At 34.4% G+C, this 25,589-nt stretch overlaps 2 protein-coding genes across 4 annotated transcripts in view; both read left to right on the top strand.

The window, feature by feature from the left end:
• LOC133189585 (caskin-2-like) overlaps positions 1–22,784 on the top strand; it is a 78,080-nt gene extending 55,296 nt beyond the window's left edge. For all 3 annotated transcript variants that reach the window (XM_061324964.1, XM_061324965.1, XM_061324967.1), the window contains 5 exons: positions 15,859–15,960; positions 16,508–16,646; positions 16,779–18,548; positions 20,850–20,913; positions 21,215–22,784. In XM_061324964.1, the coding sequence (XP_061180948.1) occupies positions 15,859–15,960; positions 16,508–16,646; positions 16,779–18,548; positions 20,850–20,913; positions 21,215–21,323 (2,184 nt within the window). In that variant the 3' untranslated portion in view covers positions 21,324–22,784. The remainder of the gene's footprint in view (positions 1–15,858; positions 15,961–16,507; positions 16,647–16,778; positions 18,549–20,849; positions 20,914–21,214) is intronic.
• Positions 387–13,198, top strand: LOC133189580 (uncharacterized). Its single transcript, XM_061324957.1, has 9 exons — positions 387–839; positions 2,341–2,546; positions 2,821–2,917; positions 5,155–5,335; positions 6,580–6,665; positions 7,725–8,518; positions 9,714–9,853; positions 10,499–10,686; positions 11,711–13,198. The coding sequence occupies exons 1-9, from the start codon at positions 674–676 to the stop codon at positions 12,505–12,507; spliced, it is 2,655 nt and encodes an 884-aa protein (XP_061180941.1). The 5' UTR covers positions 387–673; the 3' UTR covers positions 12,508–13,198.
• Positions 22,785–25,589: the final 2,805 nt, after the last annotated feature.

The following is a 25,589-nucleotide window of genomic DNA, read 5'->3' as shown; positions in this document are numbered from 1 at the left end:
GTATCAAGTTCTAATACACATACTCTGACTACACTTAGAATTTTATACTAATTAGCCAAGTTTACTTATTTGGTCTTGTGACATTGAAGTTGAAATAATGATTTCATTCTGGCAGAATGGAAGGAAAAACAAGAGTGACCAATGTCTTGTCAGAGTGACCTTAGGAGAATGTTGAAGTAAATTGGTTTAGTTGTGGAATTTGGTCAGTCCTGAGAACTGTCAGTTATAGAGGTCATCCTCTCTGTAACTTTCATCTGTGTCAGACATTTGTATCTAAATTGTTACAATCTTATCAGTTCTCAGGTGTCAGTTTTAGTTATCCTCTCACTTACACATTCAATGAAGGGAATTTTCTCAAGTATTGAACTTCGACATTGTGATTAAGGTGTTTCGCTTCTGACGAATTTGAATACACCGCGCAACTCGAACTGCCGGAAATTGGTCTGAATGTCGTTTTAATAAAGAATTCAGTATGACAGAAAAATAATAGTTTATTTTAAGTAATTATAATAATTATCCGTAGAAAGTAACATAATATTGATTTTTGTGCCAGAAGAAAACATATAATAACTATTTTATATTTCGCGGAAAATTAAGACATGTGAGACGGATTACGATAATGTAAGTAAAAAGCAGACGTGAAGTAACGTTCGGCGCGTAAACTTTGGTTAAGATGGTGAAACCAAAGTACAGACGCCATGGGTTCGTTTCGAAAACGAAGAAGGAGAGATATGAAAAAGTATCTGCAGGGCAATTGACCCGATGGATTAGGGGAGCTATTCTTAGAGACCACAATTACTCCGCCAGTGCAACTCCTGTTAACATTGATCATGATCAAGGTTTGTATACATACGTGTATCATATCTAAAAAAAAAAACCAGTTTGCACATCTGCATCTATGTTAGATCTATCTTAGAAATATTAAAGGAAGGCACATGATGTCCATTACAGTGCGCCGTTCTAGTCCTTATAACATTTTAAGTCATAGGCCTATATGTTAATTTTTTTTATAGTTTAACCTACATGTAATAAATATATAGAAGATATATATTTTTTTAATTTACTTTTGCTGTTCATTGCTGTGGTTCAAAGATTATAAAATGTTAAAGCTTGATGAAATAATATACTCATTTGATCCCTTCACATTGTGATGGAAAGTTACATTACAAAACAGATTGACACAAATTATGCAAAAATGTATGAAAGGTGAAATCTCACAATATTTATCACAATACTGAGATGCAGTTCCAGTGTATCATGATACATAGCGGATGATTAATGTTTTGTAGCTGAATATGGAATTTATTTCACTAGTGGGATAGGATTTTTTTTTATATTTTCACAAGTGTCTTTGAAAACACAAATGAAAATCTATTTTTAAAAAAAAATCCTGTCTCATGATTGAAATAAATTCCATATACAACTACAAAACATTGAATTTTCTGTTGTTACATTTTCTTTGATTTTCCCTTTACCTTTATTCATTAATTGTTTGTATTTTCGTAACACAGTGTGAATAGGCTGTGTCATCATGTATGTGTGGTTGAGATGTCATAGCAAATAAGAGATTGAAAACAAATAAAATGGATTTCAACAACATATTTGGAGAAACTTTGGAAATCTCTATCAGCAAAGGTGGATACAGGGCCAGCCCCCCCCCCCCTTTTGAATTTTTTGTATGTAGAAATTTTATGTCCATTATCCTAAAATCAAGGAAAAAACATCTCTTATTTGTAAGAATTCATCAGCTTCCAGGCCCCCACCAGGGCTTTGCCCTAGACCCACTGGGGGTCAATGCAGTCCCCCATACCCCCTGCCTTCTACTGTTATGCAATTCCTGGATCCGCCACTGATCAGGATGGTTTATTTATCTTATAACAGGTCCAGGACTAAAAATAATTACTTTTTTTTTCACTGGCCACTCAGGCTATCGCTTAAATTTTTACTGGTCAATTTTTTAACTCAGCAGTCTAGTACTTTCACTGTCACATTGGGCCAGTAAATTTTAAAAAGACTGGCCCAAAACCATAATAATAGAAATAAATTGTTTATATTGTGTTACTTCTTAGTAAAATGGAACAAAACAGCAGAACTTGGATGCACAACCCTGTCAAGTTAACTATCCCAACACCATGAATGCATGCATGAATTTTGTTATGCATATATGCACATGCTAAATAGCATATACTTACCTCTTAAATGTCAAAAATATGCTGTATATCGGCACTATGAACTGTTGTAAGTGTATCAAAAGTAGTCAACTTGTCAGCATGTGTAGATAGTAAAGAACGTTATGTGTATCCTGGTGATAATTTTTATTTATTCATTCTTTATTAATAGAATTGCCAAATTTAAATATACTGGAAAGAGAGGAGGTGGTGGATGGGGGAGAAGTGACTACATCTGAGGATTGGAAGGAGGGAAGGAGAGAGGTAGAACTTGGAGTGTTAGCTGAGGGCTTGCGGGGATGTTGTAAATGTGGCTTACCATTGCAACTTTCACACACAATTTCTGTACTGACACATGGTTTAGCTTCTTTGTTAAAGGTATAAACTCATAAATTTATGTCCAGTTAGTTAGAAAACAACTTTGAAAGCTTGAAAGGTTTTTTTTCATGGATTTTTCTCAATGTAAAATAGGCATTATTCCATGTCCTTATTTAAAGTTTTGAAAGGTTTTACATTATTTTTTTTTATCATATTTGAAATGATGCATATTGAAATTCTTTTTTTCCCCAGCATTTGATATTCATTAACGGTGAATGAATTTATTACAGTGACCTGTAACTGGGGATTCATTGGTTTTACATTCACATTTCAGGTCTGTTGCAGCAATACAAAGTGTAATCATATTAACCATGTAAAAACGGGGAAAAAACATGGAAAAGTGTGGGATGTAAATACAAAACTATCAGCAGGTGAGAAGTTTCACTTACACATCCCCTACATCAGATACACATATATTAATTTTTGTCAGGTCACAAGAGCCTAATTAAATTTTAGCTCATTTTTGTACGTATAGGTTTTTCCCCATTGTTCAAAGATTTCATAAGTGCCACTTGTTTTGCATGAACTTGAAAGAATTTATATATATATATATATATATATAATGTTTAGTTCAGAATAAAAACTTGTTGAGAAGCCATTTTTAACTTATTGAAGCCAGAGGCTCATTTGAGCTTTCTGATCTAAGTTTTTCCATTTATCTGTCTGTCTGTTAACTTTACAAAATTATACCCCTGCTCCAAAGGAGAGGGGGGTAAACTGTTTTACCCTTGTGTTTTTAGCACACTCTTTGTTATCCCCTCGCGCAGCTAGTTGCGGAGAGGATATAGCATCGCTACTGTGCATATATGTGTGTGTTTGTGTGTGTGTTAGTGTGTCCGTTACAGCTTGTTGGCAAGATTTAAGGAGAACCTTTGAACTATCAAATCTCAGCTTCCACATACTTATGTGGGATTGTGAAAGGACAAATCCTATTCATTTTCAAGTTAATCAGTGAAATATTTCTTTAAATATTGCGTACCTTCAAGCCCTGAAATTTTATGTACGACTTGACAATACTCACTTCCTGTTAATCAAACTGGTAAATTCGGATAGCTTCGATAGACTCGCTTCAGTAAGTTCTACTATGTATTTGCATATTTATATTGTCATATTATTGTGCGTATCTTGAGACAATCTGTCTGAATTAAAAGTGTCATCTCTGACACTGAGTAATTGAAATAATTTGATGAACGTTGCAGTTTCATTATTAAATTTCCACATGTGTCTGTTTACAATATAGAATTTATCCTTATTTCTTCTGAAAGCTATAAAGACATTTCGCAAGTTTCATTGACCTCTCAACACTGACATATTGTTATTTTTCATTACGAAAAAATATTGCGTCCACAGGTATTCTCAGATTTTATGCATATTGCATAGGTAAATTACTGAAACTTAGAGCATACGTGATATGTTTCTGCTAGGAATAAGGGAAACTGCCCAATTACGTATGCATGTTATGCCCCCACCTCTCCCCACCAATATGATATGCACTTTTAATTTTTGTTAAAAATGGATCCCCCATCCCCCCCCCCCCCCCCCCCCCAAGATAATATCAACTTTGACTTTTGTTAAAAAATTAATTAGTGTTGCAATACATTTTATGTACTTTACCTTATTGTAAACTTTATATAGTAATAGTGGGTGCCCTTGATAACTAGGTGATTGTATCTTTCTTAACATCCCTCTTGAGAATTATTCTCTCGTATGGAGACATTACCATTACTGGTGAAGTTCCTCTGTGAGGGGATGCTCCACTTAGCGGTGCTCTTGTTTTCGCATGCCATATGGTAAGATTCATTTTTATACGAATCAGATGTCTACTTCCTGTTTATCCATGCGTCTGTCCATACCAAATTTCTGTCGCAACTGAACTTGTGTATATACAGTAAAACTCAGTTATAGCAAAGTCCAAGGGACCTGTGAAATTACTTCGCTATATCCGTAATTCGTTATATCTGTATTACGAATTTGTTAAAGTATATATATTGAATTTGCAATTCATTATAAAAATTCATTATAAAAGATGTAATTTTTATTATTTTTAATCTCTACGGGACACAAAATCAGTTTGCTATATCTGTAAATTCGTTATATCAGAGTTTGTTATAGCTGTAATATTTTCTTAGGATTTGTTAAGAATTTTGCTGGGGATTCCAAAAAACTTCACTATATCCGTAAATTCTCTATATCTGTGTTTCTACATGAGAACATATATTTACATCAGAGCAGGGGTATTACTAGTGAGCATTGGCTCACAGACTTCTTGTTTAGATTTGTTCTCTGAACCACTGGACTTAACAGATTTTACATAATGCAATAGTACATGGAAAAAATCTTTAAAAATTAAAAATCATCTTCTCTGTAGAAGAGCAAAGCCATATAACCGTATTAATCATATTGATATTGAATCATCCCAATGTTATGTAGATCAATTTAAGTTTGGTAGCCATTACCCCTTGGGGGTTTGAGTACAGTATGGATCTTTTTTTTTTTATTTCCTGGGAATACAGAGAAAAATGAGACTCGGGTGAGTGTTGTGGTTCAAGAGCCTCTTGTTTTAATTAGATTGATATTTTTTTTTTCATTTTTGAATTTGTATTTACAGCAATGGTACATGTTGGCATTGGTGTAACTCAAGTTAACAGTCTCCTTTCTGAGCTGAATATACCACCTGTTAGTCATGCCATGCTAGACAATAGACAGAAAGAGATTGGCAGAGCTGTCCAAGATGTTGCTGCAGAGTCTATGTCTAATGCTTTGCAGAAGGAACTGGGAATGATGAATGAGTGTGTATACAATATAAATTCAGTTTAAAATCTCACTTTTTAGCTCAACTGAGCCAAAGGCTCAATTGAGCTTTTCTGATCAAAGGGTGTCCAGCAACCATGTGTAGTGGTCATCTGTTAACTTCTCACATTTTCGACTTCTCCACACAAACCAATTTCAACCGTACTTGCCACAAAGCATCTTTGGGTAAAGGGATTCAAGTTTGTGCAAATGAAAGGTCAGGATTCAAGTTTGTTCAAATGAAGAGTCATGTTTTCTTTAAAAGGGAGATAATTAATAATTAGAGAAAATTTAATGTTATGTTTTAAAAGTCTTCTTTAAGAACCACTTGGCCAGGAAAGAGGAAATTTATGTGAAAGCTAGCTTCATTACATAGTGTAAAAATCATGACCCCCCAGGACTAGGGTTTTTACAAAAGGTGATCAAATTTTATTCAAGAATATATAGGAAAAATGTTTTTTTTTTTTTTAAAATTAGGTTGAGACTACAATAGCGGATTAGAGTTTTATAAAGGAGTACATAAGATAGAGTTGCAAGATCACACTAAATCCTATAAATTACTAACACATATCTAAGATGTGAAGAGTAGATTTTTAAAAAAAATTATTAGCACTGGGGTTAGAGTTGAGCCAAAATCAGAGCAGTCAAATTTTACATAATGCATGTGTAAAGGAAAAAAAACCAGCAGGACCATGTTGATCATATTTATATTGAAGCATCCCAATGTTGTGTTGATTAAACTTTGAATAAATCATATAACTCCTTTAGTCTACATTTTGGTCCACCGCATGGAGTCAAAATATTTATAAAAAATTTAATTTTGGTTGTAACGCATTATTTGATTGGATAAAAAATTTTAGTTTTTATGGTATAACCTGTGTTGCCTACGTCACAATGACTTAATGTACGTCAAAAACGTATCAATCCGCTTGGTGTTACTTTTAAAATATGTGCAATTCGAAGGCATTTCTGAAGGAGAAATTGTCTTATTGATTTAAAAAATTAAATTATAAGGAGTGAATTTAATAGCTACATATACTGGTATAACTTGGGTTGGAACAGTTTATGACTTTTTATATACTGCTTCGCAGTTACTAGATATACTTATAAATGTTAGTTTTAGTCATCTACTGCATAATTAGTGCTGATAAATATGCAGATTGTTATGCATATTAGGGAGGTGTTCTAAAGGAGACAGGTTCACAGGCTAATAACTGATGTCTGTTATTTAACTATCTTTCAGAGAGATGAATGAAAAGGGACTAGTTGTTGCTGTAGATGCTGGATGGCAAAAACGGGGAAGTGGAAAGACATATGATAGTTTGTCAGGTAAAAATAGACAAATTTTAGGAAAATGAAACAAATATTAATGCATAGAGTGATTTATTTTGGCCTGCGTCCCCCATGAATTATGCATTAATTTTGCTCAGGACATGATTCCAATAAATATGTATGCAAACAGATGCAGTAAAGAATGGGTGGAGTTAACGCCCTTTGGATCTTTTTGCAATTCCTCTACCAAGCTGTAAATGAAGTGAATCCAAAATATATTGCAAGCAATAGAAAGAGTTACGTATACATGGTTATATTAGGTAGAACATTTGTACAAAAGCAAGGCCTTTTGCCATGAATCAAAATTGAAGCAACGATACATTAGTGTCGTCTTCCGGAATTTGGCATGTACCCGGAGTGGTTTTTAGGTCACGTAATCAAATTTATAGGAGGTGGGGCTATCGATCGGCATCATTGTTGACATCTCTCTCTCCCTCTCTAGAAATTCGAATATGTGTATGGCATATTGCAGCGATGTCAATATGACCCTGATTATCTATTGATTATCTATTGATATTCAAGAAATCTTCAGGCACCATGCCTTCGATATTTATTTAGTTTACCTCAAAAAGAGTGTTTTAAATCCACACCTGTACCATGAATACACGGTTAAGATATCGGGGATTTATATGATAGAAAGAAAGAAACATTTTATGAAAAAGATACATGTATCCCAAAGTTCAACTGTACATTGAAATTTTAAAATATTCTTCCAAAGAACAGCCATTAGTAGTCATGTATAGATACAAGCATGCTCAGGTAAAGCATATTCAATTTTGTTTGAACTATGGCCCCAAGGGGGTAAGATGGAGCCACAAAAAGGGATATAATTTTTACATGGGAATTTATAGGAAAAAACTCATTAAGGAAGAGCCTTAATGAGTCAAATCAATATGCAAGCACTCTCATTAGCAATATTAGGTGAATTTTATTCAGAGGAATAAAGAAAGGAAAAACTTTTGTATAGATTATCTTCTAAAGTGTGATAACCCATTGGCATTGTTTTGAAATTGGGTGTTAAATTTTTCTTTTACTTCAAAATATGTACTTTTTTAGGTCATTGTTCCATGGTTGGCCCTCTCTCTGGCAAAGTATTGTCATATTCTGTGAGGTCAAAGAATTGCAGAGTATGCAGTGTAGCTGAAACAACCAACAAGAATCCAGCAGCCCATGAGTGCTCAAAGAACTGGGAGGGAAGTTCAAAGGCCATGGAGGCAGATATGGTTATTGAGATGGTAGAAGATTTACAGAAAAGTGAAGGAATAACCATTGACGGAATCATAGGAGATGAGGATACCACCACAATAGCAAGATTAAAAACTAATGTCAATGCTAATATCAAGAAGTTGTCTGATAAAAATCATCTGAAGAAACTGTTTACAAACTCTTTGTTTACCTTGAAGAAAGAACATTCATCTCTAACTTTGTCTGTTATAAAGTATATTCAAAAGTGCTTCAGTTACTCCATAGCACAGGGAAAAGGAAATGCTCTTCAAATCCAAGAAGACCTCTCATCAATACCATACCACATCTTTGGAGATCACGAACACTGCTCCGCACGGTGGTGCAAGTTCATCGACAACCCTAACCTGCGCTACAAGTCTCTTCCACATGGAAAACCGCTCAAAGATAGGTTCCTTCAGGATGATCTCAAAGAAGTTTTCAGTTCATATGCAAGTCATTCTGATCGTCTTTCATGTTTAGGAAGCACGCAATCAAATGAGAGTTTTAACAGAATGGTGTCTGCAAAAGCCCCAAAGACCCATCATTACAGCTCCTCTTCAAGCCTCAGATATAGAGTTGCTGCGTGTGTAGCTCAGAAAAATGAAGGTCACAGATATCTTATAAAGGTATGTTAATTTTTAGCTCAAGTGAGCTTTTCTGATCACCCGTTGTCCGTCATCCGTCTCTCCATCCATCTGTAAACTTTTCACGTTTTCAACTTCTTCTCAAGAACCACTGGGCCAATTTTAACCAAACTTGGTACAAAGCATCCTTGGGTGAAGAAGAGCTTAAATTGTTAAAATGAAGGGCCAAGTTCTCTTCAAAGGGGAGATAATCAAGAAAATACAAAAATTGGGTGGGGTCATTAAAAAATCTTCTTCTCAAGAACCACTGGGCCAGAAAAGCTGAAACTTATGTGGAAGCATCCTGGGGTAGTGTAAATTCTAAATTGTTCAAATCATGACCCCCGGGGTAGGGCAGGTCCACAATAGGGAATCCAAGTTTTACATTGAAATATATAGTAAAAATCTTTAAAAATCTTCTTCTCAAGAACCACTATGCCAGAAAGGCTGAAACTTATTTGGAAGCATTCTGGGGTAGTGTTGTTTCTAGATTGTTCAAATCATGACCCCCGGGGGTAGGGCTGGGCCACAATAGGGAATCCAAGTTTTACATTGAAATATATAGTAAAAATCTTTAAATATCTTCTTCTCAAGAACCACTGGGCCAGAAAGGCTGAAACTTATTTGGAAGCATTCTGGGGTAGTGTAGATTCTAAATTGTTGAAATCATGACACCTGGGGGGTAGGGCGGGGCCACAATAGGGAATCCAAGATTTACATTGAAATATGTAGTAAAAATCTTTAAAAATCTTCTCAAGAACCACTGGGCGAGAAAAGCTGAAACTTATGTGGAAGCATTCTGGGGTAGTGTAGATTCTAAATTGTTCAAATCATGACCCCTTGGGGTAGGGTGGGGCCACAATAAGTACTACAAAGGGGGGGGGGGGGGGGGAATCAAGTGAAAAACAGCAAGGCCAATGGTAAAAAAAGGAGCAAGTTTAGTCCCAAGTTAGAGCTTGGGGCGGGGCCAAAGTAGCCGTAGTAAAGGTGACCATCAAGGCCCATGATCCATTTGTTTTATAATGTATGTTGTTTGCATTACATATATTCCTAACAATATTTCTACTGTGTGTACTTTTGTTATGTGAGAATATTAATCTCTTAGATTTTAAAATTCTGCAAATTTTAATCAAAAGCAGATTAATGAATGTATTGCATATTTAGTTGTACATAATGGATTCTTATATCCTTATTAAAGGTGAACAAGAAATTAGGCCTCTCTCCTGGCTACTATACTCGAAGACAGTGCATTCTGAGGGATCTCCAAAGAAAACGACAGAAGGCCATTTCAATGACACAGAAATTTAAAAGGAGAAGGAGAGAATTGAAAGCCAAGATGTACTAGTATACTTTTATTGTCATTTGTCAGAGTGCAACAAAACTCTTGTCTAACTGAAAAGTGAAAACCAACCAAGGACAAGTGGATGTCCCTGCTGATAAGTATATATTTAAAGTGAGAATTGAAAAAAACTCTTGAATCTTACTAAGATCTATTGTTTTCTGAATCACCAAAGATTTATGCTTGTTATAAATAGTGAGTCTCTTCTGGTTGCAAATTGTCATAAAAAGTTTGATATAAGTATAAAATTAATGAAGAGGACATTTTCTGGAATGAATCAACCAGTGGTTTGATAAATATTTTTTTCCAATTCATTTGGAGGTATATTTTTCGCTATAGTGTTGAATATCTATTTTATATTGGAAAAGTGAGTCATATGGGACAAGCAAAATCTTCATTGAGATGAATGGTTATGCTTCATATTTATTTGCTTTGCCAAGTGGTCACTGAAATTTCTTTCACCCTGTAATGTACAAAATTGTGGTTTAGAATAGCTTGAAACGTTCTATCAGAACTGTGCAACCAGTCTTTACTAAGTAAATTTTTTTTATTGGCTGTACATCAGGTGAGTGTTTATTTTGCTAGGCCTCTTGTAAGACCTCAATTTGGAATTATTTGTTTTACAATATACAACTTCTTTACAGAATTCAAAGTCTTTCTACAAAAGAGACAAGGGAAGGCGTCAGTTATTTGACAGGATGTGATCTCCACCATGCCTCGGACATTGATGAAATTCCAGCTCCAAAAACAATTCCAAAGTATGATCATCTTCCTTCAAGTCAGTTGTTAAATGCTGAAGAGATCTATTTCGACTTGGAAACTACTGGACTCGGTAAGAACCTAAATGAGTTTTGAATGTCTAGTCAATGCTGATGGTTATGGCACTCTTCCAGTATTTCTTCTATATGCATGTCGAAGGAATAAACCCAGCATTTTGTAAACAGCAAGAAAATTTCTAATCTGTTTGTCACAAAAACCACCAAGAAGTGTTTATCACAAGATATGGGAATCACGATCAAGTAAACAATTCTATAAAAGAAGGATCTATCATGTTTTGCGGTTGAATATGATTGAATATGATATTCTATCTCCGAGCCTTAGCAGCAAAACTCCATGACAACACTTTCAGTCATAAACAATTGTGATATCACACCCATGTAATCTCAAAATTTATTTCCTGATTGATATCCACCAGATGTATGGGAAGCATATGCAAAAGGAATGTATGAAAACATGATTAATTTCGAAGATTTGAGACACTCATATGACCTTTTGTAATTGGTCCCTGTCCACTGTCTGCCATGTGTAAACTAATAAACATTTTTAACTTAACTTCCTGAAAACTATATGGCTCCCCCCCCCCCCCCCCCCCAATGTTTGGTATAAAGCATCTTCAGAGTAAAGAGGAATTTAAATGTTATGACTCTTGCACCTCAGAGGCCTGTGGGTGGGACAAAAACCAATGAAACTAAATGCACATAATTTATACAGAGGTAATATATGTTTTTCAAAAATTATATATTTTCTGTTGCTAATATTGAATAAAAGCAAATGCATATTTTGAAATGGCATAAAAGAAGTTTTTAAACCTCTATGATTCTGGTATTGGTAGTTGAGCATGTTTTATATCGTTCTTTCAAAACTTTACTTTTCCTAATCTGACAACACTGAATTAAAAGAAAATGCATACTCTGAAAGAGTTCAAGCATTTTCGACAGGAGTTAAGGCTTGGGGAAGAGGGGCACTAGTATTTCATTGTTTCAAAATTTTTGAAATAGTGCATATATCAATGGATTTGTTTGGATATTTTATGTTTTGAATTTCAAAAACTTGAATATACTTGTTTTTATTTTCAGCAAGGGATTCTCATATTGTGCAGTTATCTGCAGTTAGAAATGATGAGGTATTCAACAAGTACATCATTCCAAAAAAACCAATGACATCAAAAGCTACAGAAATAACTGGAATACAAGTAGTCAACAATAAAATGTACCACAATCATGAGGAAGTTGAGACAGTCAGCATTAAAGATGCTCTGATCCAGTTTATGGACTTCATGAAGATGTCGGGTCCAGATGTTGTTCTAGTTGGGCATAACTCTAAAGTGTTTGACCTTCCTGTGCTCTTCAACATTTTGAGTAAACTAAACATTTTGGAGACATTTTCATCTGCAGTCACTGGCTTCATTGATACAATTCCTCTTTTCAAAATGTCACATCCAAACCTTTCGTCATACTCGCAGTTACACCTCTTTGCAGAAATTCTACAAGACAAATACAGTGCGCATGACTCATTACAGGATGTCATAGCCTTGAAGAGATTGGTCGATCATACAGGACCCTCCCATGAAGTCAAAGTTGCTGCATCCTTCACCTTGAACTCTGCCGTTGCCGTGTTTCATCACAAGAACACAACAAAGCATCTAATGAGTACACTAAGGCCTTTATTGGACCAAAAGGTAATTTCGAATGGAATGGGAAATAAGATTGCCGGCAGTGGACTCTCCTTATCCCACTTACAACTTGCATATCAGAGAAATGGTAGGGAGGGAGTGCAGGATGTGCTGTCAGAGATAGCTGATAATAGTGTGCGTGTGACAAAATCTAAAAAAATCATTGATTCTGTTGCAGATTATTTCAGGTCTGAGCAGTAATGCAGTTATTTGTTTGTGAATGTATGATGTTCTTTGTATGTTATTGTTTGTTTGTTTGTTTTACGTCCCTTTGAGAAATTTTCACTCAAATTGGAACCCCACGAGTTGTTGATGTACTAGTAATACCCCCGCTCTGAGCACTGATGTGAATATACCCTCTGATGTGAATATACACAAGTTCAGCTATGGACAGACACAGGAATAAACAGGAAGTTGACACTGGATTCGTACAAAAATGAATCCCACCAAATGGCATGCCTAAACAAAGAGTGTGCTAAGATTTCAAACATCTCCGATGAGTAGTTGCTGAGAAAACTGTGACGAAAATTTGTTATGCATGGTATTGACAGACACACAGATAAACAGGAAGTTGAAATTGGATTCGTACAAAATAAATCTTACTATATGGCATGCCTAAACAAAGTGAGTGTTAAAACTTCAAGTATCTGCTATAAGTGGTTGCTGAGAAAACTGCGACAAAAATTTGTTATGGACAGACAGACACACAAGGATAAAACAGTATATACTCCCTCTCCTTCGGAGCGGGGGTATAATTATGCAATGTACTGTTGTATATGAAACATGTTTCAATGTCTAGTGTTATTGGTAGTTTGTAGTTGAACAAAACATTTTCTTTCCATTCAAAATAAATCCAATTTAGAAACTGAATTGACAATGATTTATTGACCATACATGAGAATGTAAATTCTGTTCATTGATATTTATTGAAGAAAGCTATGTGCATAAATTGAAATATGCACAAATGAATATGAAAGGACATACTGCAAATGTATATTGTGCATGCACTATACTTGGTGGTGATTAATTTTTCAACAAGTCAAGCTAGGTTTGATTTTGGCACATTTCTGATTGTGTACCAATAAATATACACGTCATAAAGTTTGTGATGTTCTTGATATAGCGGAAGCAGCTTTCTGTCAAAGACGATAAAAAACCTTTATGTTTACAGTATACAGCAGTGCCATTAAATTTTTGTATGTTACATGTACCGGTAACAATTTGAAATACCGATAACTATCACAATGTCTGTAAACTTTTCACATTTTTGATTTCTTCTCAAGAACCACTGGACCAATTTCAACCAAACTTGCCACAAAGCATCCTTGGGGTAAGGGGATTTAAGTTTGTTCACAGGAGTGTCACGCCCTCTTTCAAGGGAAGATAATTAAGAATTTGGTAGCATCTTTAAAAAAATTTCTCAAGAACCACTGGGCAAGAGAAGATGAAACTTGTGTGAAAGCATCATTACATACTGTAGATTTAAGTTTTGTTAATCTGGGAAGTTTATATACTGTGAGACCAGCTTTGTAATATGAAAGATTAAAACCCAAAGAAGTAGAGTTTTCAGAATTTTTCCAAGAATGAAATTTAATAATCTGTATCCGGTCTTCTTGCAAATAAATATTCTGTCTTGAGAGGGCACGAAAATAATCTGACTCGATACCCCCCCCCCTCCCCCCCTCTTTCCCCCTCAATATCAAATATAGTCGTTCACTAATATATTTTAATGTCCTTTTTTTAAGAGAAAGAATGAGTTTTAATACAATCATACATTCATGCAAATGGAAAATTCAACAAAAATAACAGGCTAAATAATGTAGGAAGCAAATATAATCAATCCGAATTTCCTCTGTTCAAAATTTGAGGAAAATTCGGTCAGAGGAAATTCAAATGAAAATATCTTTTAAAGTAACTCATGTAGATATACAATATTTTACATTGTTTGAAAGCACTACAACTAAGAAATAATTAACTAGAAAAAAATTAACTTTTTAATTATTTCTAATTCATTTTCCAAGCTTATTTTACAAGCCCCCAAAAGGAAAAATAAGCGAATTTTTGCACAGGGGTGTGTGCATTTTTTTAAAGAATTAATTTTATCTTCGGTTGATTACCATCATTATTTCATCAATATTTATTTTCCTTATGACTACTTTTAAAAGATAACAAAAAGTCAAAATGATTTGAAAATATTTTTTAGGTTAAAGGGAATATTAAATACGTTGGACGCATTTTTGGTCTTTTTCTTTACTAAAATGAGAGATTTACCTCCCTTTGGCATAAACGCCTATAGCTTGTAAACCAAATCATATACATATGCATTTTTTTGGCTTAAAATAATTAATTATGTTTATTCTTACAATTAAAAAAGAAAAATTAAATTTTTAATTATTTTTGTTGTCAGAAGCCAAACACCTTAACTTCCACAAATCATAAAATTATTAAGTAGAGGAGTAGAATTCATTTCAAGTTTCGGGTTTAAATCATTTAGCATTTCATTAAACAGAACATGAAAAAACTGTGAAAGATGAAATAATCAAGGCCTACTTAAGAGCAGCAGTGTGTGGTCTTTAATTTCTTTTAACTATTGTTTTATTTTTTTATTTAAATCTGCTAGAGATCCATTATCCATTGAATTGCTCCTGGATTGCACGTCTAATCCAATTTTCACCTACATGTGACAAAATTAATCTACCCAGGAGTCCTATTCTTTCATTTATTGTTGAAGATTATCTTGAAGCAGTACATTTCTAGAGAATTTCATCTAACTTCAGATGATTATATCAGAGATAAGGAATTACGTACATGATAGTAATGTATGTTGGGGCTTAAATTCTTGTTCTGCACTGGCATCATCAGGCAATTTATTGGTGAATTATTGTCAATTTCGAAGACAGAAAGAAAAAAATCTGAGTAATTTGAAATTTGTTGGAAAATTACTAAAATGTAATTTGTATTCAAAAAGGCTTTTATGAGGCGACCACCTAGAAGGTGTGTTAAAGTTGAGTGATTAGTGTGTGTGTCTGTAGCTACAGGTGTACCATATCTTCTGTCTTGTACTGTGATGTTACAAATGATACCTGCTTTGTGTTTTTATTACCCCATGTTGAGTGGGTTTTTTTCATCTAATTTGAGTGAGTGCTAGGAACACAAATTATGGCACTGTAGCTAGGTCATGCTAAAGTACATCTTCTCTCTCTCTTTTAATGATGGTTTATCTTGTTAAAAATGGTCAACAATATTTTGTTTAGTTAGATTATACACATAAAAAAAATGGCACATTGTAGTAGAGTGCATATTTTATGAATCGTGCTAAGGTAACCTACATTCTATTTCACGCACCCTGTATCAGACCCCCCCCCCCCCCCCCTTCTTTGGAACCCTTGCCATCAACTAAAGGTTGAAAAAAAAAAACATAGTGGCAACTTTTTGAATTGAAAAAATTTATCGATATTGAATAAAATGGGAATACAAAGACGAGGCAAAACACCCAATCCCCGAATGTTTTAGTTTTATATCATTGAAAATAATTCTGATTTTCTGTTACAGGATTTATCTGCTATTGGGATTACCAAACCCGGCCACAGGAAACGACTGAAGGCAGAAATAGCTCGACTGAATATTCATGATGGGATTCCTGATTTCAAACCCGTAATTTACATGATTTATATCATTATTCATAGAACATTGAGTACAGCTGGTGAAGTTAGAATTCATTGATAATTGTAATTACCGTAACTAGGTTGTTTTGCCAACTCTGAACCTTCATCTAAGTTCAAAGAAAGGAGTGTATATTAAAGAAGGCTATATATCAAAATGTTTTGTTGGTATAAACTTGTATATGTTTTCCATAAACATTTGTATTAGATTTGTTCAAATGTGCTGTAGTTTTGAAGAAAGAGCATAAAAAATGTCAGTTGCAACTTATTTTGTAAATAGGATCAATGAAAAAATGAACTTTGTACTATTAGAAGAGCCATTCATGTGTTCTGCTTCTATTTTTTTAGTCTGAGTGATAATAAATGAAAGATTTATTGAGCAGAATTTTAGAAATAGACTAACATAATAATATACAATCTACTTTATGTGGTTTACTTCAATTATTAATCTTACTCAATTTCTTTCGCATGTGTGTATGCCTATTAGCTTACAAGTTTTATACACAAGTATAGATTTGACCTTGACCTTGTGTTTGTAGGTTGATATGATGGAGTGGCTTCACATGCTAGGACTAGAACAGTATTACAACACCCTGTCACAGCAGGGTTACACTGACCTTGACAAGGTCACAGACATAACCTGGGAGGACCTGGAGGAAATTGGCATCCAGAAACTAGGTTAGTAGACATGATTGTTAAAATTTGAAGATACAAGTATAGTTCAAAAACTTATACATAAAGCTAAGTAATATTTCTGTATTTAAACTCTGTCCAGTTTTCTTTTAATAATTGGACTTTTTTTTATTTTAGGTCACCAGAAGAAAATAACTTTGGCTATAGAGCGTCTGAAGAGAATCAATGCTAACAGTAAACGGCTTTCTTCAATGGACAGGAGTGGACACAGTGAGATAATTGACCCACCCCCACCCCTGGGCCACACTCGATGGTCAGGGGAGGATTACATCCATGAGATTCCATCCTCACCATTTAAAACAAAGAAATCTCTCTCAGGAGACAATTTAAACAGTGATCGTCTCTCTCAAAAGAGTGACCGATACTCGCAGCATAGTGACAACAGTCTGGAGTTTGTGTCACACAGTCCAAACACCAGCTATCAGCCGGACGTGGTGGCCATTCAGGTTAAAAGGCATGCATCTCAATCAGAATCTCCAAAAGACATGTCTGGTGCTAGGATTTCATCATTTCAGGGGCCCTCTTCAGTAAGAGAGGATCGAGACAGCACCCCCACAGCAGAGGAGGAGTTGGAACAACAGCCTGCTCCCATTGTTGCCCCATCAGTGCCGAAAGCTGTGATCAAACCAAAGCCAGTTGCCAAGATCATTGCCAAAACAAAGCGAAGCAGCAAAGAGACATCACCAGAGATTATAGACATTGAGAAATATGAGGCGCAGAAAAATCATGAAATTGGGATAAGTCCTGGGAAATCTTTCCTTCTCAATGCAGGGATGCTGAAGAAAACAGGGCAGTCTGATCACATTTATGATCAACCAAGAATGCAGAACTCACCAAAATCTCCAAAGTCTCCCACACATACTCCGATGTCCCAACCGTTCCCTGTCAGCACAACAGCACCTGTTTTTGTCTCTGTCTCAAACCAGAATGGTTCTCAACAGCCACAGAATTCACCGACTAATCGGAAAGTTCCCCCTCCTCCCCCTCCCAAACGTACTAATTCAATCTCTAACAGGCAAGATACAAACTCATCCAGGTATGCTGGAAGTATTCCCAAGTCTGCCTTACAGAATAATGATCAAAACACTCAGAAGACCCCAGCAATGCCTACTGGGAATTCTTCTCAACAAACTCCCAGAAGGGGATCCATAGAGGACAGCCAGAAACAACTTGCTTTTGCTTCGTGTGTTCAAAGTCTGTCAGTCAAATTTGGCAGTAAACGAATGGAGACAAGTTCAGAGGATGTGAACAGTTCTGATGGGGAAGATTTTCCACCTCCCCCTCCTCCAATAGCCATGGACATTATCACTCCAAAAATTCATAACTATGGAATCCCCAGCAAGGATGATAAAACTCCAGCTGAATTAAGGGGCATGGGAAAATTAGGGCAGCCCTCCACACCTAATGGAAGTTCTTCTCCAAGTCAAGTGAAAAACTCAACAGATAAACCAAACTCGTTCACTTACAAAGCTCCTGTTCTACAAACAGTCAAAGAGAACCCATCGCCTCCTGTAGTCTCCATGGTGCCAAACTTTACCAAGAATCCCCCTGTTCTTAATCATGTGACTACCACTGCCCAATCAAAAGACCAAGTTCAAACCTCTCCCAGAGTTCAACATGTTTCTCATGAACTCAAAAGAAAAGACTCAACGTCTAGTTCAGATTCTGTAGTGTCGGCCTCTAGTGTAGACTCAAATACCTTGCCATTTGCCAATGAGAATGTAGGAACAATAAAACAACGTGCACCTGCAGCAAAGCCCTCCATAGTGCCAATCAATGAGAGTCCAGCTCAGGGTAATGGTCAGGGATTCCCTGACCATCAACGAGTCTTACCCAGTGTTCCACAAAAGCCGAGTATTCCAGCACACCTCAAGGCACCAAACAAAGGTAAGGAACCATAACTCCTGTTTTACAATAAGGAACCATAACTCCTGTTTTCTGATGCTCTATACTAAAATGTATTAGCATGTAGTTTTATTAGCTAATTCCTAATCATAGAAGATTTTCAAAAATATAAACAAGTTGGCATGCTAAAAAAATTCTGCATTCATTGATATGCTTTTTTCAACAGATAAGTTATGTGATGCAACTTTTATATATAGATTTCCAAATATCAATTTTTCATCCCTTTCCTCTTAAAAGCTATATTTTATGGCTCAAGCCTGATGTTTTTGCAGATATTCTAGAGATAGAAGAATTTAAAATCAAGGCTGATGAGTACCTATCACCTTTTCTAATCTCTCAGAAGTAATGCTTTGGCAGTCACAGATTGGAAAGATATAAATGAACCTGCTTAATATCACTCTATTGCTTCCTTTGGTACTTGGTGCTTTTGCCAGATTCTCACGATTTCCTGAGAAATTGCAAATGCTCTTAATTCAGGATCTTAGTCAGTTGATGAAAAGTTGGCTAAAGATGGTACACTAATTCAGGATTTTAGTCAGTTGATGAAAAGTTGCCTATAGATGTAAATGGCTCAAGCCTTAACATTTACGCATTTTGTGTCGGAGTAGTAAATGAAAGTCAAACAACAATGTGCAACAGAGTAGAGGTATCAACAACTGTAAAGAGAAATTTTAATCTCATGTAGTGACCTAGTCAGGGAAGGGGAAATTTTGATTAAAATTCTAGCAGTGCTTTTAGAGTTCTGATCAGTCTTGATATCATTTAATCCATGTAATGTAAGGATTTTTTTTTTAATCATCATAGATAGTTTTACTATAAAGGAGTTGCATGCACTAGATCACAGTGCCTTGCATTACTAAGATTAATAATCATTATCTCTAATACTGTAAAACTCGGTTATAAGAAAGTCACTGGGACCTCGATTTTTACTTCCTTATGACTGAGATTCCTTATATCTGTATAAAAACCACCTCACCTTATATCTGTATAAAAACCACCTCACCTTATATCTGTATAAAAACCACCTCACCTTATATCTGTATAAAAACCACCTCACCTTATATCTGTATAAAAACCACCACACCTTATATCTGTATAAAAACCACCTCACCTTATATCTGTATAAAAACCACCTCACCTTATATCTATAAAAACCACCTCACCTTATATCTGTATAAAAACCACCTCACCTTATATCTGTATAAAAACCACCTCACCTTATATCTGTATAAAAACCACCTCACCTTATATCTGTATAAAAACCACCTCACCTTATATCTGTATAAAAACCACCTCACCTTATATCTGTATAAAAACCACCTCACCTTATATCTGTATAAAAACCACCACACCTTATATCTGTATAAAAACCACCTCACCTTATATCTGTATAAAAACCACCTCACCTTATATCTATAAAAACCACCTCACCTTATATCTGTATAAAAACCACCTCACCTTATATCTGTATAAAAACCACCTCTTATATCTGTATAAAACCACCTCACCTTATATCTGTATAAAAACCACCTCACCTTATATCTGTATAAAAACCACCTCACCTTATATCTGTATAAAAACCACCTCACCTTATATCTGTATAAAAACCACCTCACCTTATATCTGTATAAAAACCACCACACCTTATATCTGTATAAAAACCACCTCACCTTATATCTGTATAAAAACCACCTCACCTTATATCTGTATAAAAACCACCTCACCTTATATCTGTATAAAAACCACCTCACCTTATATCTGTATAAAAACCACCTCACCTTATATCTGTATAAAAACCACCTCACCTTATATCTGTATTAAAACCACCTCACCTATAACTGTATAAAAACCACCTCACCTATAACTGAGAGTCCTTATATCTGTATAAAAACCACCTCACCTATAACTGAGAGTCCTTATATCTGTATAAAAACCACCTCACCTATCCTCTCCATGCCCGCTGGCATGTTAAGGCCCCATATAAAAAATATTGTGAAAAATCTACAGGGTTTGTAAAATGTCCTTAAAACTGAGATTTCCTTATAAGCAAGTTCTTTATAATCAATTTTTACTGTATCAGACATTTTTTTGTGCAGTAAGTTGCTGAATGAGGGAACTATATTCTGTCTATGTATTGTTTGTGTGACTAATCACTGCTAACCAGGCTCTAGAATACAGACTTAGGGTACTAATGGCAAGGTCATTGTGACAGAGAACAAGAAATAGGAGAATTGATACTATGAATAGCTAATGGCTTATAATGTACTGCTGTATTTGTTTCAGGACCAAGACCTACAGTAGCCATGAAGCCAAATGCCTCACCACCAGTGCCAGCCAAACCAAAAATGTAAGTTTCATCAGCAAATCCTAATACAGTTTAAGTTTTGACCTGACATGCATAAAATCTAATGATTTTTCAAACTGTGGTCTTCATTTAATGTTATAACTATGGTAGGTTTCACCAAACAGTCGATCAAAGTTCATATTATAACAGAAAATTGAATTTCAGCACATGTATTAGTTACTCAGTTTGAAGTTAAATTCCTCATAGTGATTTAAAAAAAAAAATGCTATATTATAATTTTTTAGCATGATCAATATTCAGAGGGGTAGGTCCAATATTGATATTGAATGGTTTTGTTTTTCAGTGGTAGGAAGAAGGATGAAGATGTATTGAATGATATAGACAATATGTTACAAGGCCTGACAGAGGAGTTAGACGCCATGTTGGAGGAGGAGCTAGAAATCGACGAGTGAATTTGTCATGGTCCATTGAACATAGTGGACAGGAAAAAAAGAGTCAAATATTTCATTTTTCATCATCTTATTTATTGGCAAGTTAAAAAAATTGGGGCTCTTCAATTACTGTAAATTGTGTTCTCATTAGAAGTCATTTGAAATTTCATTTCGAACATCATCTCATCACTACCAGATGAATTCTTTACTTTCATTGGATGGACATAGTGAGGCTTGTTTTTAAGTAGCCAATCACAAAGCTTTATTGGAGGAGGTGTGAATTTCATCATGTATTTCCCCAGGGAAACAGACTAAATTATGTGATGTCATTCATATGGAGAAGTATTTCAAAGTCACAAAGCTGTTAATATGTATAGAGCCAAACACCCCTGTGCTTATGCGAGTGCTTTGAACCATTGCATCATTTCTTAATTTAAAATGTTCTATTTTAAGTTGTAAACCTAGTCAGTTATGTCAGTTGAGGAAATGTATTTTTTTGTGCCTGTGATAATTTCTTGTATATTATGTGTTTATACTGTGCTAAAGATCTTTGAATATTAGTGTCAATGTACATGCCTTAATTTGCCACATAACTATGACTCAGTTTCATGTTCCATAGAAATTTAGGAGTCTCTTCAGTTTGGGCGGTATTTTTTTTAATGCATTTGAATAATAAATTTGTCTCTCTTCTTTCGTCATGTAGTGTCAGGTTTAATCATATGCATCCTTACTTATGGGAGACAAATATATCAGAAGAATTCAACATTTCACCGGGTATACCTCCCATAATAAACTATGCAGTATTATCTATGTACAGTTAATTGTTAACAGCTATTGGCATTTCACTGAATATCGAAGGCATATTTACTAAGGCATATTTACTCGGGGGAAAAATGCTGTGGAAGTAATTGGTACTGTCTAAGATCCTGTTATTTTTTTTTTCTGGAAAATGAATTTCACAATGACTAAAAAAAGGTTAAACACTGATATGTATATGTATGTAAGTTTAAATATCCACTTATTTTGTGATCTCTAAATGTTCTTCATTTTTGCAATAAGTTCTGATGCTGTTTGATTGTATGGTTGTGACATAGTCTTTGGCATAATAATGATAGTAATGATCTTGGAATGCACACTGGTCATATTCAGTACTTATTGATGTCAGTGTCAGAAATTTAGATATACATGTAAGGAGATTAGAGTCTTTAGTCATCAACTTATAACTCCTTTTCTAACTGTTTTTCTTTACATTTTCCGATTCTTTTGAAACATTTTCAGTAAATATACCAGTTTCAGCTTGTACATGTACTGCATATCAAATTCAAGGAACATGGATTTTATATGCTACTTAAGCTGAACATTATAAGCTGGGCATCACTGGTCAGTCTGTGGTATATCAAAAGGGATTTTCCTCATCAAATAACTTTTAAATATTCTAATAGAAGACTTAAGTAACACCAGTGTTGTCACACAACAGTATATCTGTTTAACATGACACTCATTTTATAAAAGTATTCGATAGATAAGTCTGAAATGAATTCTTGATTATTATCTCTTTAACTTATTAATTTCTAAATACAGAACTGTAATATGGTTTTATCAATATTTTCTATTTATACATATGTTGAAATGTTACTTTTTTCTCCATTATTGTAAGACTAAAGTTCAAATCTTCTTTGGACATGACGATAAACAGATATTCCTATTTATTTAGATTTTTAACTTACTTTCTACATCCATTGTTACGGTGCAGTCATTATTTAAGTGCCCGATAGTCTTTTATTATGTTAAGGGGAGATAATTCTGGTAGTTTTAAAGTGAAGGGAGATAAATGCTAAAATTGTTCTATCTAAATATTCAGCACCAGTGAGAATGCTGTGAAAATATCAGGGGAATTTGGAGTTTGTTACTTTGTGTTATGTTATTGTTACTGTCTTGTACAAAGCTGTATCAAACATACAGCTCATCAAAGATGTATACAAATAAAATAAATGTCTCAGAATTTACAGTGTTCCTGATCTCTCAGGGAATTTAATCTAGAAAATGGCCATAGTGAAACAAGGGGTATTGGGAGTAATTATTTCATTGATATATCCCTTTCTTTTGTACATCATGAAAAATTGTGTTAAAATGATGACAAGTCATAACAGGTGAAGTAATAATCAGATATGTGGGAAGTCTTTATTAAAATGAGATGGAGTCAAGTAATAAGTAATTATCAAGTCAGTAACGGAAAGAGTTTAAGTCGGAGAGATAAGACAAGTCATGAACAAAGATTGAGAATAAGGGTAAGTCAAAATCCATGTAAGAAACAGAGATGGCAAGTCATAAAGTCTGCAAGAAATGAGGCATGGATACAAGGAACCTATATCAACAATTCAAATCTACCAGTACTTTCACTTTTGTTTCTTGATGCCAGATTACCTTAATCAAGATGAGGGACATATTCTCAAAAATTAAATATGTATATCATTAAGCAAAGCATCATCTACAGTTGATTAAGTTTGATTTGAGTAGTACTTGAGAAAATCTTAAAACAATCTAAATGCAGTCTTCCGCCAGAATGTCAAATACAGCAGCTGAAGCCTGCCTCAGGCTATATACATGCAGAGACACCAGATATGGAAGGGCAGTGTTGATGATACAAGATAAACTGTAAGCAAAACTAAACACTGTCCAAAATCTTCCATCTGAAAATTTTAATTTCTATAGATTTGGGGAAAGCGAGAAGAAAAAATCAGTTATTTACATGATTGAACAAATCAAGTAATAGGTTAATGTCTTAGTACCACTCCATTCCTTAAAAGTAATGATGCCATTTAAGGAATGCATACTGATAGGTAATAAGATATTGACTTGCTTATAATCCACTGCTCCAAATGTTTGTCTATATATGATACACAGAAGTTTTGATTAGATAAAAAATATACATTAAATAATTTGCAGTCTTATATATAGAACAGCAAAATGAGTGCTATGAAGTTATTTAAATGCCCTTTAAACATTGGTCTCAGTAGTTTGGTGTGGAGAGTACCTGTCTTTACATTATGAGGCTACCGGGTTCAATACTCAGCATTGCCAGGCTTTTTCTTATCAAAATATATCTTTATAACATTTTCTAAATCGTAACAAACTTAGCATCAAGAGGTATGGGAGGGTTAACTTGAACAAAATATAAAAACTGTTCTATATGTGATTTGCAACTCTCCATTCCTGAAAAATAATGAAGTGCTCAAAGAAAAGAATGAATAATAAAGGGGACTTTTAAGTTTTAAATAAAGCTCACATGTACTAGTGACCCTCACTTCACATTCTTAGTTGAAATCAGCACTTCATCTATATGCACTTTCTCTAATTCATATTGTACATACCATACAAGTAAAGCTCCTCTTTCAATAAACCACGAATAAGTAAAGCAGATATTTATTTTGTTTTCAATATATATACATATCTGTATATAAACAAAATATGCCTGAATATCACAGCAAATTATTTCTAAAATACATGAACAATATATTTACATAAGGTTAAGGATGTACACCAAGAAAAAAATAGAACATTGATCTCCAGTATAATTAAAATTAGCCCTACATTTTACTACAGTAACTGTGACATCACTAATTTTATTTAAAAATAAGTAATTTTACAGTACTTGTTATGCTCTGGCACAACACACAATAAAACAAAAGGACTAATTTTAATTACACTGCTTGATTTCATCTTTAGATTTAAAGACTCCCTAAGATCATCAGTTATTCACATTTAATTCTTAAAGATTTGTGTATTTACATTAATAAACTGTGTTTTCAGATCAGAAAATAGTGTTAAAAATCTTAACAGGGAGATAACTCTCTGAGTAATTCCTCAACATAAATCATAGATCATGTCTTAATCAGAACTATGAATGCTATCAACCAGATACATCTCATGGAATTAACTTTATTTCAGTTTTTTTTTTTCCTTTGTTTGTTTGTTTTTTATCACAATTACTTTAACATTATATTGTAATTAGAACTTTAAAAAAAATTATACTCTGATTAACACATCACAGTTAATGCTAAAAAAAATTGAATAATATCAAATAAAGCTGCAGTCTTAGTTCAGTACATGTATATGTTCCTTAAATTCAGCACTAACTAATTTAATGGAAAAACTTAAAAACATGATAGAACCAGACATCAAATATATCTGTAATTGTACAATTTAAAAAAAAAAATCATAGAGGTCTGTTCTTGTTCATATCTGGTTTATAGACAAAAGAAACGTCTTCACAGAGCATAAAAGCAC

This window comes from Saccostrea echinata, unplaced genomic scaffold (genome assembly GCF_033153115.1).
Source record: "Saccostrea echinata isolate AGI-Se365-2 ecotype Australia unplaced genomic scaffold, CSIRO_AGI_Sech_v1 ptg000019l, whole genome shotgun sequence".
NCBI lineage: Eukaryota > Metazoa > Mollusca > Bivalvia > Ostreida > Ostreidae > Saccostrea > Saccostrea echinata.
Note: the sequence above shows the minus strand (reverse complement) of the source record. Positions and strands in the feature narration are given on the sequence as shown.